The sequence below is a fragment of the Aegilops tauschii genome, chromosome 5 (genome assembly GCF_002575655.3).
Source record: "Aegilops tauschii subsp. strangulata cultivar AL8/78 chromosome 5, Aet v6.0, whole genome shotgun sequence".
Classification (NCBI taxonomy): Eukaryota; Viridiplantae; Streptophyta; class Magnoliopsida; order Poales; family Poaceae; genus Aegilops; species Aegilops tauschii.
In genome coordinates this window covers 204,200,864-204,213,289 of record NC_053039.3, presented here as the reverse complement: position 1 = coordinate 204,213,289, position 12,426 = coordinate 204,200,864, and the positions used below count along the sequence as shown (strand labels likewise).

The window sequence follows — 12,426 nt, the reverse complement described above, 5'->3', positions numbered from 1 at the left end:
CCCTGGTTGCCAAAGCTATTCCTCGCGCGTGGCCCCATATGTAATTCACGAGCCACCTTCCAACATATCATCAATTCTGGTATCAGACACAAAACTTATTCCCATTGCTCTAGACCCCTTTTACACTTTGTTTCAGGCATCGAACGATTGCCTACCCGCTTGAAACTTCTCATGGTACCTTCTTACTTTGCTCTCGATATTTTCTTAAGTTTCAGTTCGAGAGTTACTTTCCGCCACCTTCCCCGATGTAAGCTACCAGATAGTCAACCTTGCAGAGGTCCGTTCTCCCGGAATATGCCCACCTTTTATTCTTTCGTAAGTATGATGGAGTTCCCGAAGAAAGGATAACAACTTCATCATGTTGGCTTGAAGCAGAGAAATGAAGACATCAACGTAAAGGATCGACCTCTTCGAGAAGAGCAACCAAGACTGACAAGATTCGTTAGAATTTCGTAACCAGATCTTTCCCCCTTATTTCACGTCTTAAATCTCGGGACGAGATTTCTTGTAGTGGGGGAGATTTGTAACACCCCCAGTGTCATGCTACAGTGACCTCACCCTAATGGTGACATGTCATCATGTTTAACTAAGACAAATTGCCACTTGATAAAAATCAAAGCCATTTTCATATATAAATTATTTTCCAAATAAGATATTCTACAAACTGAAAAACTAAAATGTTCGAGATGTTGCAAGTATTCACTAAGTAATTGCCGTGTAGAAACCAGCATCTTTTGAATTTTTAAAATGCCCTTAACCTATTTAAAATAGGGCTAGCAGCATTAAATATACGCACATAAATTCAAAACTGAATTTGAACAGCTCCTTTTGGCCCCAAACTTTTTGTGCCAGCCTAGAACGTAGCCAAGTATTTTTGTGTTAAATATCACATCTAACAAAGATCAAATGGTGACCAAATTGATTGCAAAGCAATAGCTTTTTAAATTACAGATAGATTAAAGAGAAAAGCACATACTGTGCACCTAAAGCCTAGTGCTACAGTGTGAAGCCCAACACTTAACTGTATCAGGCCCAGCCCACCTGGCCAGCCTTTTCCCCTACCTCTGGACAGAGGCACAGGTCATGGCACCGAGCACGTGCGCACGCCGTCCAGGCCATAGATGGCCACCTGTCGACCATCCACCGGTGCCCCGATATGGATAAGCACACCCCTGACCCCCTTGACAAACCCTAGCCCTCATTTTCCCCTCGTCCGCTCGCTCTCGTCAAAATAGTCATCGCACGAACGGTGCTTGCCATGGTTGCGGTCGTCGTCGTGCCCACTGGCCTCCCCGGCGCCTGGGAGGATGCCTAGGAGCTTCCTCGTCGCCCACTACTTCGCCTACGTGCCTTGAATTGAGTCGGGCCGCGTCGTACGCTCGCCATCGCCGGTCTTCTTCGCCACGGCCGTCGCATCTCGTCATCGGGCTCAACATATCCGGCCACCCCTGCACTCCCTAACCTCGTCCATGAGCTCCACGGTGAGCTTCTCCGCCGATTCCCCTCTTCCTCAACCTTGATTCGGTCGCCGTTTGCCGTCCCCGAGCACATCCGAGCTCGCGTGTATGCATACATACGTGTGTGCGTGAGCTGCTGCTGCTTAACAGCCATCTGTTGCTGCTGCGTACAGCTGCCACCGCGCGCCCGCCCTGACCTGGCCTCCGCGTGCCGCGGCTCGCCGGCCATCGCCTACTGCCGCCCCTACTGTCGCCCGCCGCCTAGCGCCGCCCCTGCTGCCGCCCGCCGCCTAGCACTGCCCCTATTGCCGCCTTCTGCTTCTCCCGTTGCTTAGCTGCTTAGCTTCTGCCGCTGCTGCTATTGCTTAGTTGCTGCCGCTGCTATGCGCTACTTTGCTGCTGCTAATGGCCATGGCGGCCATGCTGTGTGCGTGGGTGTGCACAGCCACACTGGCCGGCCGAGCAAGTTAGATTAGGACTAATTGGTAGTAGTAGTAGTTAGGTTAGTTGCTACACTATGACGTATGGACCCCATTTGATTAAGTTAATTTTTATTAGATTAGATATATAGCCTTAAGACGGGTGGGCCACCCTCTAATAAGCCTAATTAGACATTAACTAAACACTGTTAAAATATACAGGGTATGACAACCGGGTCCCACAGGACCTTTGACTGGTCAACCGTGGACGAGTCAACTGCTTAGTCAGCAGTTGACTGGACCCACTGGTCAGCCTCACTGGTGCACTGCACCGGGTGCACCCAGTTTTTAACTGCTGATTTTCGAAATAAAAAAAACAAATAAGAAAATTTAGAAAATCATTTAAAACTTTGAAAAATCATAGAAAATAAATCGTAGCTCGGATGGAAATGTTTTCTACATGAAAGTTGCTCAGAACGACGAGACGAATCCGAATACGCGGTCCGTTCGTTCGCCACATGTCCCTAGCATAGTGAACATGCAACTTTCCCCCTCCGGATCATCTGCCCGAAAATGCGAAACACCGGGAATACTTTCCTAGATGTCCCCCCTTTGCCGGTAGCACCTAATACTGCGTTAGGTCATTCCTAGCACCGTGTATTGCCATGTTATGCTTTGTGATGATTTGATTGCTCTGTTATTTATTGTGTTCCCCCTTCGTTACTTCTTTTTGGTAGACCCTGAGACCGATGTCGGTACCCCTGTGATCGACTACATCGACGACGAACCCTTGTTGCCAGAGCAACCAGGCAAGACCCCCCCCCTTGATCACCAGATATCGCCTATTCCTTCTCTCTACTGCTTGCATTAGAGTAGTGTAGCATGTTACTGCTTTCGGTTAATCCTACTCTGCTGCATAGCCTGTCATTGTTGCTACAGTTGTTACCCTTACCTGCAATCCTAAATTCTTAGTATAGGATGCTAGTATTCCATCAGTGGCCCTACACTCTTGTCCGTCTGCCATGCTATACTACTGGGCCGTGATCACTTAGGGAGGTGATCACGGGCATATGATATATACTTTATACTGTTACATTACTTATGATACTGTTCGGAGATGGGGGCTGAAGGGGCAGGTGGCTCCATCCCGGTAGAGGTGGGCCTGGGTTCCCGACGGCCCCCGACTGTTACTTTGTGGCGGAGCGGCAGGGCAGGTTGAGACCACCTAGGAGAGAGGTGGGCCTGGCCCTGGTCGGCATTCGAGGATACTTAACATGCTTAACGAGATCTTGGTATTTGATCTGAGTCTGGCCACTGGCCTATACGCACTAACCAACTACGCGGGAACATTTATGGGCATTCGGCGTCGTGGTATCAGCCGAAGCCTTCGTGACGTCAGTGACTGAGCGGCGCGCGCCGGATTGGACTAGAACGCCTGCTAGGCTAGGTCTGCTTCCGGCCGCCCACGCAACATGCAGGTGTGCAATGGGCGATGGGCCCAGACCCCTGCGCCATAGGATTTAGACCGGCGTGCTGACCTCTCTGTTGTGCCTAGGTAGGGCTGCGACGTGTTGATCTTCCGAGGCCGGGCATGATCCAGGAAAGTGTGTCCGGCCAAATGGGATCGAGCGTGTTGGGTTATGTGGTGCACCCCTGCAGGGAAGTTTATCTATTCGAATAGCCGTGATCTTCGGTAACAGGACGACTTGGAGTTGTACCTTGACCTTATGACAACTAGAACCAGATACTTAATAAAACACACCCTTCCAAGTGCCACATATAACCCGGTGATCGCTCTCTAACAGGGCAACGAGGAGGGGATCGCCGGGTAGGATCATGCTATGCGATGCTACTTGGTGAACTTACCATCTACTCTCTTCTACATGCTGCAAGATGGAGGTGGCCAGAAGCGTAGTCTTCGACAGGACTAGCTATCCCCCTCTTATTCTGGCATTCTGCAGTTCAGTCCATCGATAATGCCCCTTTACACAGATAGCCATGCATATGTAGTGTAGATCCTTGCTTGCGAGTACTTTGGATGAGTACTCACGATTGCTTTCTCCCTCTTTCCCCCCTCTCCTTTCTACCTGGTTGTCGCAACCAGATGCTGGAGCCCAGTAGCCAGACGCCACTGCCGACGACGACTCCTACTACACCGGAGATGTCTACTACTACGTGCAGGCTGCTGACGACGCTCAGGAGTAGTTTAGGAGGATCCCAGGCAGGAGGCCTGCGCCTCTTTCGATCTGTATCCCAGTTTGTGCTAGCCATCTTATGGCAACTTGTTTAACTTATGTCGGTACTCAGATATTGTTGCTTCCGCTGACTCGTCTATGATCGAGCACCTGTATTCGAGCCCTCGAGGCCCCTGGCTTGTATTATGATGTTTGTATGACTTATTTATGTTTTTAGAGTTGTGTTGTGATATCTTCGCGTGAGTCCCTGATCTTGATCGTATACGTTTGCGTGCATGATTAGTGTACGATTGAATCGGGGGCGCCACAAAGGACATCCCAAGGTAGCCTAAAACTAACCCTAGGTGGTACAAGGCTCATGGGCCCAAGTGGAGGTGATGCGACACCTTTGGACTTGTTGTTTGACTCGGATTCTGCTGTAGCGTCAGATTGTTTCGTTGATATCTCAACGCTCCGGACGAATTTGAAGGTGAATCCAATTGGGTTGGAAAGAGCACGAAATCTACTTTCCAACAAAAAAAGAATCACCCAATTCGGAGTCTGTATGAAGAGGTTGTTCGCGTTTTGAGTTAGGTATGTCTGTGCAGTCCGAATCTGAATCCAGAACGTGAGAAACTTGGACTCTATCTTCCCTTGGCCCAAAAGTGACGTGAGTGGACTTTTTAACAGAACCTAAACTTCTCCTTGTCCCTCATCTTCATATGTGGATTGTACAAATGTCTCATACACCTGCAATTAGACAAAACACAAAAGTGTGTGAAGTATTTTTGTTCTGGATAACATAAACAAATTATTGAATGGTTTGCACTAGAAATCACCTGACAAATATGCATGTATGCAATATTTTTTGTCATATCCAAGGTAGTCATGTCCTCATCAGGAGACTATCGTTTGAAGCACAAGAGCAAAGAGTTCATCATCAACACACCATCTATTACCTTTTGGAGAGTGGTGTCTCCTAGATTGGTTAGGTGTTACTTGGGAGCCTCTATCAAGATTGTGGAGTTGAACCAAGGAGTTTGTAAGGGCAAGGAGATCGCCTACTTCGTGAAGATCTACCCAAGTGAGGCAAGTCCTTCATGGGCGATGGCCATGGTGGGATAGACAAGGTTGCTTGTTTGTGGACCCTTTGTGGGTGGAGCCCTCCGTGGACTCGCGCAACCGTTACCCTTCGTGGGTTGAAGTCTCCATCAACGTGGATGTACGATAGCACCACCTATAAGAACCACGCCAAAAATCTCTGTGACTCCAATTGCGTTTACACGCTCCAATCCCATCCCTTTACTTTCTTGCAAGTTGCATGCTTTACTTTCCGCTGCTCATATACTCTTGCCAAGCTTTCTTGAAATGTATTGTGAATGTTTAAACTTGTGCTAAAACTCCACCTTAACGTGAAGAACTTAAAAACTGCTACTTTTCTTTGTTGAGGGTCTAATCACCCCCCCCCTCTAGACACCTCTTCTCGATCCTTTCACCTTCCCTGACGAGAAATGACAAAATTGGACACCGAGAGCAGCCAATGACCGAAAGACACGAGTCCAACGGTCGGATTTTGAGCACAATAGTAACATTGCTTGCGGAGCAAGTAATGCTAACTCCTTGGTCTGAGACAAATCTCATCACAGTCTCTTGCTGGCAAGTATTTGCTCGCAGCACAAAGAGATTTCTCTCGCAACTTTCATAGGTTTTGGCTAAGCATCACAACGAATCTAAGCTTCGAGAACCTATACCCCTCTTAATAGTACAGAGGTCCTATGACTCAAATAAGTAAAACAAGAACAACAAAATGAATACTACGTCTTCACTTTGTCTTTGACTTCCACGCGCTGCAGTCAATTTCTTCGGACGACCATACCGAAACAAATGCTTCACTTCAGCAGAAAACTTTGGAGGGGTTAATCCCTTCACATCAATTATCCTGTCTATATGACTTCAATATATGTAGCTTGTTCTTCTATGCAATGCAGTTGTTCTTCGGTGAAGTTCCACGAACTTATCACCAGAGACAGCATTCTCTTCGGTTGTGTATGGACTATTTCTCTCTGTATGCACTAGCAAACAAATCAGTCCATACATGTTTCTATCAACAATCTCCAAAACACAGGTAGGCAGATATTGCACCAACAGGTAAGCGACGCGTGCATCGGATGGAAAGTGCGGGAGAGGCGGGTGACGGGTTTTTGGTGGACCAGGGCGGTTAGAAGCGGGCTTGGGAGCGGTCCGGACTCCCGCAAACCTCCCCCATGTTTATCTCTGATTTGCGGGAGAAATCAGGCCCAAACCGATACAGGTCAGTGTTTGATGGCTTCTACGGTCCGGACGGTTGCAGGAGGTTTACGAGTCTGCCTTGGAGATGCTCTAAGTGGTTGGTAGGTTTTAATGGCTAAACAATATGACAATTTCTGGTGCGCACGAAGACCGAAGCGACTTTACATTGTGGCGATGCATGGAGCCCTGACATCTTTACAAAATGTTGCGTATCATGCGAGGGTTTGATTCCTGCGCCCTTTAGAATTCAGGTGCCACGTGCCATTTCACTCAGGAGAGTCGGTCTCTGAAGGTAGAAGATCAATTTTTCACAAGCAATTAAAACGACATCGACATATGAAGGGGCATTTTTTGCCACATGTTCTGCCTCGCGCATTCATTGGGTCTAACGTTGGCTGCCAAGAGAGCGCATGCCAGGCCCAGGCCCGGGGGCTACTATCGTGTCATGGCTAGCGGGTAACCACTAACCCATCTGCGCGTGATCAACTGTGGCCCCTTACTAGGAGAACAATGAAGTATCATTCTGACAAGGCTTATCTACATTTCCTCTATGAAGTTATAGTGATGCAAGGCTAGAAGATATCGAGACAGATTATCGAGAAGGACCCTAGAAGGAGAATATAGGACTTGAGTGGAAGACGCGGAAGAGGAATGTGAGACCCTAGAAGAAGAATATAGGACCCAAGAGGATGAATATGAATATGAAACCCTAGAAGAATCTAAATATGGACTTCAGCATCCGTTCCCGGGAACGCCCAAGGCGTGGGATCCCACAAAGGAATCATCCTCCCAGGAACGACTCACATCAACCTGCTCCACTGCGGGCCAGATCCGACCCACCAAGGGGACAACATCTCAGCGCTACAGTGGCCTGGTTCAATAGCGGCGCAACCCGCATGCCTTTTCCACCGCACGCTGAGGTCATCTCCCATTAAGCGGTCATGACATGTCGAGAGTTTAACCCCTTTTTATCGCGCTCCTGTCACCTGTTATGGTGCGTGGCGCGGTAATAAGAGGCAGTTACACAAGGCGGCAGTGATGGGACGTGCATTTGTTCCCGGGCTCAGGAGAAGATGACACATGCCCCCGCATTTAATACTGTAGGTATGTAGTAGGTATTTCATTGTGCATATACAATATTCTTTGTACAATTCCTAGCCACAGACAACCCCTTACACTATAAAACGAGTCCCAGGCTACGGTATCAAGGGTTGGATCCTGAGGGATTAGACACTAGCAGATAGCCCTCTCATTCCCTTCCCACAAATCATGTAATCTTCATCCCACCTTAAGCAAATCCAGCAGGAGTAGAATATTATACTACCATGTGGCCCGAACCTGGGTAAACATCTGGTGTGCTCGATGAACTTCTCCGACGTTTACATCCGTGTCACGGCGCCACCCTCCGAATCGAAAAAAGGGCTTCCTCGGTCCCGGTGTCCCGTGTCTTGCACAGGGCGACACAGAAGAGAGTGGTTCGATAGTTATGCTTAAAATAACAATTGGTTGTTAGTGCAGTCCTTATATAGAAGAGTAGAGCACTAACAATTGCTTTTCTATACCCGTGAAGAAATTTACTACTTTCATTATGCCTCTCTTCTCGCCCCCTCTTCTCGCCCCCATAACCCTTCAATTTCAGATTTACTACTTCCTTTGTGCCTCACTTCCCGCGCCTACAACCCTTGGATCGGACTCTCGGATGCTACACTTACGGACTAGGGGCATACGGAATCATCTACGGGAGGAAGTGGAATCAGACGGTTGGTGCTCAGTTTTTTTCTTCCCAAGAATTGCGGCTCGCATTGTTCTCTAGTTCTGCCACATCAGTCCGTAGCTCTTCTTTCCGTGAAATATGTCCGTAAGTGTAGCAATTTTGCTCGGGTTAAGGTGGCCCAACACATCCTGGTACTATAACTCCTATTTATTTACGTAAGCTTACCATTGTTGGATTGAACTGAGTAAGTAATTTTTTTTTAGAATCTGTGTGAATCATCCTACTTTCTATGCCCAAAATTGTCACACTTGCACTAATAATCTAGCTGAAACGAGTCGCACACAAGATTGTGAAAACAATACGTCGGGCGATTCAAAAACCTAAGCTACTAGGAGCCTAGAATCTAAAACTAAAATGATCCGCACGCGCGGGTCCGGCAACCCCAACCACCCCACCATTATAGCTAACCCTCATTGTCATTGGATTGAAGTGAGTACGTAAAGTTTCAGTAGAATCCGGACGTAGAAATAGCATTGCTTTTTGTATTAAAAAAAGTATGGAACACATCCTACTTCCTATGCCCAAACTTGTTACACTTACACTAATAATCTAGCTGAAACGAGTCGCACACGAGATCGTGAAAACGAGTCGCCAAGTCATGTTACGTCCGCATAGCATATGCTAATTAAATTTGCAAGGATTAGGCTGGGCGGATCAGTAAAACAGATTGCCCTGGCCTTTGATCCTGAAGGGCGTCCCGAAGTTCTGGTACACCTTTATCTCGCCGCTCAAGGTCGCCGTGACTACCACCAAGCCCCACGCGTTGCCGCTGTCCGGGGCGTTGGCTCCGGTCTTGCTGGCGTGCCGCGATGACGGCGTGTCTAGCGGGCCCGAGTGTGGCGACGGCGCGGCGGGGCTGCTCAGCTCGCCGCTCTTGGTCACCCTGCTCAGCTCGCCGCTCTTGCTCACGTCTTGCTTGGCGGCGTGGCTCGCCATGCTGCACACATCGTCGTTGCACGACACGACGCCCTGGTGCGACTTCGGGCTGCCGGGCAGGGACGGCGAGTGGGTCCACGGGATGGCGGCGGAGACGTCCTTGCAGTAGAAGTTCTCGTAGGAGCGGATGGTGCACCACGTCTTGGGCTTCATGCCGATGCCGATGGCCGCCGCGGCGGGCGCGCTCCGGGTGGTCCTCCAGATGTAGACGTGCGAGTCCTCGCTCGCGCACACCACGTACCGCCCGTCGGAGGTGTAGGCCGCCGCGATCTGGCTGCTCGTGTTCTTGAATCCTGCGTTGTTCACTTGTCATCTTCCTTGTCCTTTTTCTTTTTGCTTCCTCGAGACAGGATTTGTTTACAGAGTGAGTACTAGTAAGTAAAGTACCTCTGAACTTCTGGACCATGGTGACGCCGTCGAAGACGCGGATCTGCGAGTCGGCGGAGGTGACCAGCACTTCCGACGGGTTCCCCGGGGCATACTGGATGACGTCCAGGAGCATCAAGATGAGTAACCTACGTTAGATAAGAGTCATGGTAAAATCAATCAGAATTGTGGTGCATACAACCTGGAACCCGGTGATCTTCTTAGCCTGCGACTTGCGCTTCTTGCTCTGGACGTCGATCTGCGCCTCCGGGCTGATCTTGCAGTCTGTAACCGCGCCACGAGATTAAGCAAACATGTGCTCGGTCAATACCGGCTGAATTTGGAGATGCACAATGTACTACCTGCTGTCTTGTAGAACCGGCAGCTCCCTTGGTGCGAGCCGATGATGGCGCTCTTGGGTTGTTCGTGTCGACAACCAACGACGGCGTGTCAGAAACATGAATAAATAGGCGATGGCGATGTCATGTAGGGAGAAATGTCAACGGCGCCGGGGCACACGTACCTGGCCGTCGGGGGAATAGGAAGCGGCGGTGACCATCTCGTTGACGTCGGTCCAGTCGACGACCTGCCGGTTGGGGATGCTCCACAGGCGCACCTTGGCGTCCAGCGAGCCGCTGATGAAGTACCGGTCATCCACCGGGTTGAACTGGATGCTCGTCACTGCACACGGTCGCTCCCTCCCTGTTATTATGAACAAGAAACCTACTCCTACGACGTAACGTATGAGAATGAGAGGCGCCACGCTCACTGACCGTAGTCGCTGTGCGAGAACTTCTTGAGGCAGGCCTTGCTCGCCGTGTCCCACAGCCGCACCGTCTTGTCCATGGACGACGACAGCAACTGCGGCGACGACAAGCCGTACGTGTCAACAAGTGTTTATGCTATGCGTGAGTATGTATGTATGATAGGATGGGCAAGACCTGATCGGACTTGGACCAGGTGAGGTCCAGCACGTCGTCCTCGTGCCCCTCCAGGACGCACAGCGCCTGCTCGGCCAGCGCGAACACCTTGTCGGGGACCACGAGGTGCTCCGGGAGCGCGGTCTTGCCGCCCTTGGTCGTCGACTTCTTGGACAGCCCCGGCGCCTGCGACGCTCCGTCCGCCCCGCCGGGCAGAGGGGGCAGGGACCCGTCCTGCGGCACGGAGCTCGGCGGCGCGCTGGTCTCCACCACCTCCCACACGCGCACCAGGCAGTCCTCGCCGGCGCTCGCCAGCCGCCGCCCGTCCGCGCTGAACTTGATGCTCCATATGGACCCCTCGTGCGCCTGGATCTCCTGTTAGTTGCACATGCACACCACACCCACACCCACACCGTGATTATTAACTATTAAGAGTTGCTTGCTTGCTTGCATGCATTTCTCAGTGTACCAGCCGGCCGGGTACCTGGGACATGTACAATCCAGTGAGCTCCTTGCTCGACTTGCCATAGTTTTGAACCTTGAGCTTCTCCGTGGACGTCGAGGAGGAGGAGGGTGGAACGGCTGCACTGGCGGGGCCCGTACTGGGGGCTGCGCCTGTGGCCGTGCTGGCGGGGACCGGCTTACCATTGTCTTGGATGAAGCCGATGGTGGTGGCGACCGACTTGATGTTCTTGAGCCATCCGCCCTTCTTCTTGGCCGCCGACTTGTCGCCCTTGGGCGGTGCCGCGGCTGCAGCCGGCGGCATGGGCTGGTGGTGCTGGCTCGGGCCGCGGCGCATTAGGTGCTTCATGATGGGGGTGTTGCCGATGAACTTCTCGATCTCCTCCAGACCATGCTGCACGCCGGTCTGGTTCTGGTCCTTGGGCGCAGCCATGACGGCGCCCTCCTTGCTGTTGTCCTGTTTCTTGGTCTGGCCGCTGTCGTCCCCGTCGCCTTTGGTGCCTTTATCCGCGGGCGCTGACGCCGGCATGGTCACGGCGGGCATATCACGTGTCGCTTTAAACTTATCGATGAGTGAGCTGCTGCAGGGGTCGTGCGGGCTGAGCAAGGAGCGAGCACGACGCAGAGACGGCCTTCCGGAGCCGTCTCGCACGGCGAGGAAGCCGTCCGACCGGCGTCTCGTGATGGGTTTGGCCGGCGGCTGTTTGAGCATCTCGCGCGCGGCGGCCAGTCCCGACGGCGGCGCGCGAGTTGTCTCCGCGGCGGCAACGCTCGGAGTCGGGGCGTTGGCGGCGGGCGCGACGGGCAACGACGGTGCCATCTGCTGCATCCTCCTGGACACGCTCCGCGGCACGTCGATGAAGCGCTTCTTGGTGCTGTGGCGGCGCAGCGCGAGGTCCCGGCTGCTGACCATCCCCAGGCCCTGGTGCAGGCGGCGACGGCGCTCCTGGATGGACATGGGCTCGTCGGACATCCACATGTCGTACTTGGACGCGTCCTCCATCTCCGGCTCCGGCTCCTGGTCCTCGTCCTCCAGCAGCATGCCCGACTGGGGCCGGCGAAAGCTCTGGTCGCCCATGGCGGAGGAGAAGGAGGAACGGGCCTCTTCCTCGTCATCGTCGTCGTCGGAGGGGTGGTCGGTGTCGATGTGGATGCCGGACGGCACGCGGTCCAGGCAGTGGAAGAATGCCTCCTTGTCGCCGTCGGCGCCCCTCATCTCGACGTCGAGTTCTTTGCCGTGCCCGATGCGCGTGGCATAGCACCGTGGTTCGCGCGCGCGGAGACAAGGGAGAGAGAGATGGAAGGGACGGAGAGGGTGGTGGTGGCGCTGCTTGTGCCAAGTTTAGGTTGGTGATTTAGGTGGACGTGTATCAACGAGTGCTTTTCAGGTGAGTTCCCTTGGTTTGAAAGAGTCGCGACGTGCATGGGCAATGAGCAGCGTTAAGGATCCAAAGTGCTACTTCGATCCCAAACCAAACCTAGATGTAGCAAGCCGTCTTTCTTTCTTTCTTTTTGCGGGGGAGATGTAGTAAGCCATCAACAATTAATGTATCATGGCATTGCTTTAGTTGAGATTGTCCTTTCTTTCTTTCACGGCATGCTAAAGTTCAAAAAAGTTACTAAACAACA

General features: G+C 51.7%; 1 protein-coding gene across 1 annotated transcript; it reads right to left on the bottom strand.

Moving 5' to 3' along the window:
* Nucleotides 1-8,562: 8,562 nt before the first annotated feature.
* LOC109753888 (uncharacterized) lies at nucleotides 8,563-12,319 on the bottom strand. The gene is made up of 8 exons (XM_020312808.4): nucleotides 10,820-12,319; nucleotides 10,357-10,710; nucleotides 10,189-10,276; nucleotides 9,939-10,096; nucleotides 9,778-9,829; nucleotides 9,618-9,700; nucleotides 9,437-9,530; nucleotides 8,563-9,342 (listed from the first exon to the last, which is right to left on the bottom strand). Exons 1-8 carry the CDS (start codon nucleotides 12,011-12,013, stop codon nucleotides 8,768-8,770), a joined length of 2,598 nt encoding a protein of 865 aa, XP_020168397.1. The 5' UTR covers nucleotides 12,014-12,319; the 3' UTR covers nucleotides 8,563-8,767.
* Between the last annotated feature and the right edge of the window lie 107 nt (nucleotides 12,320-12,426).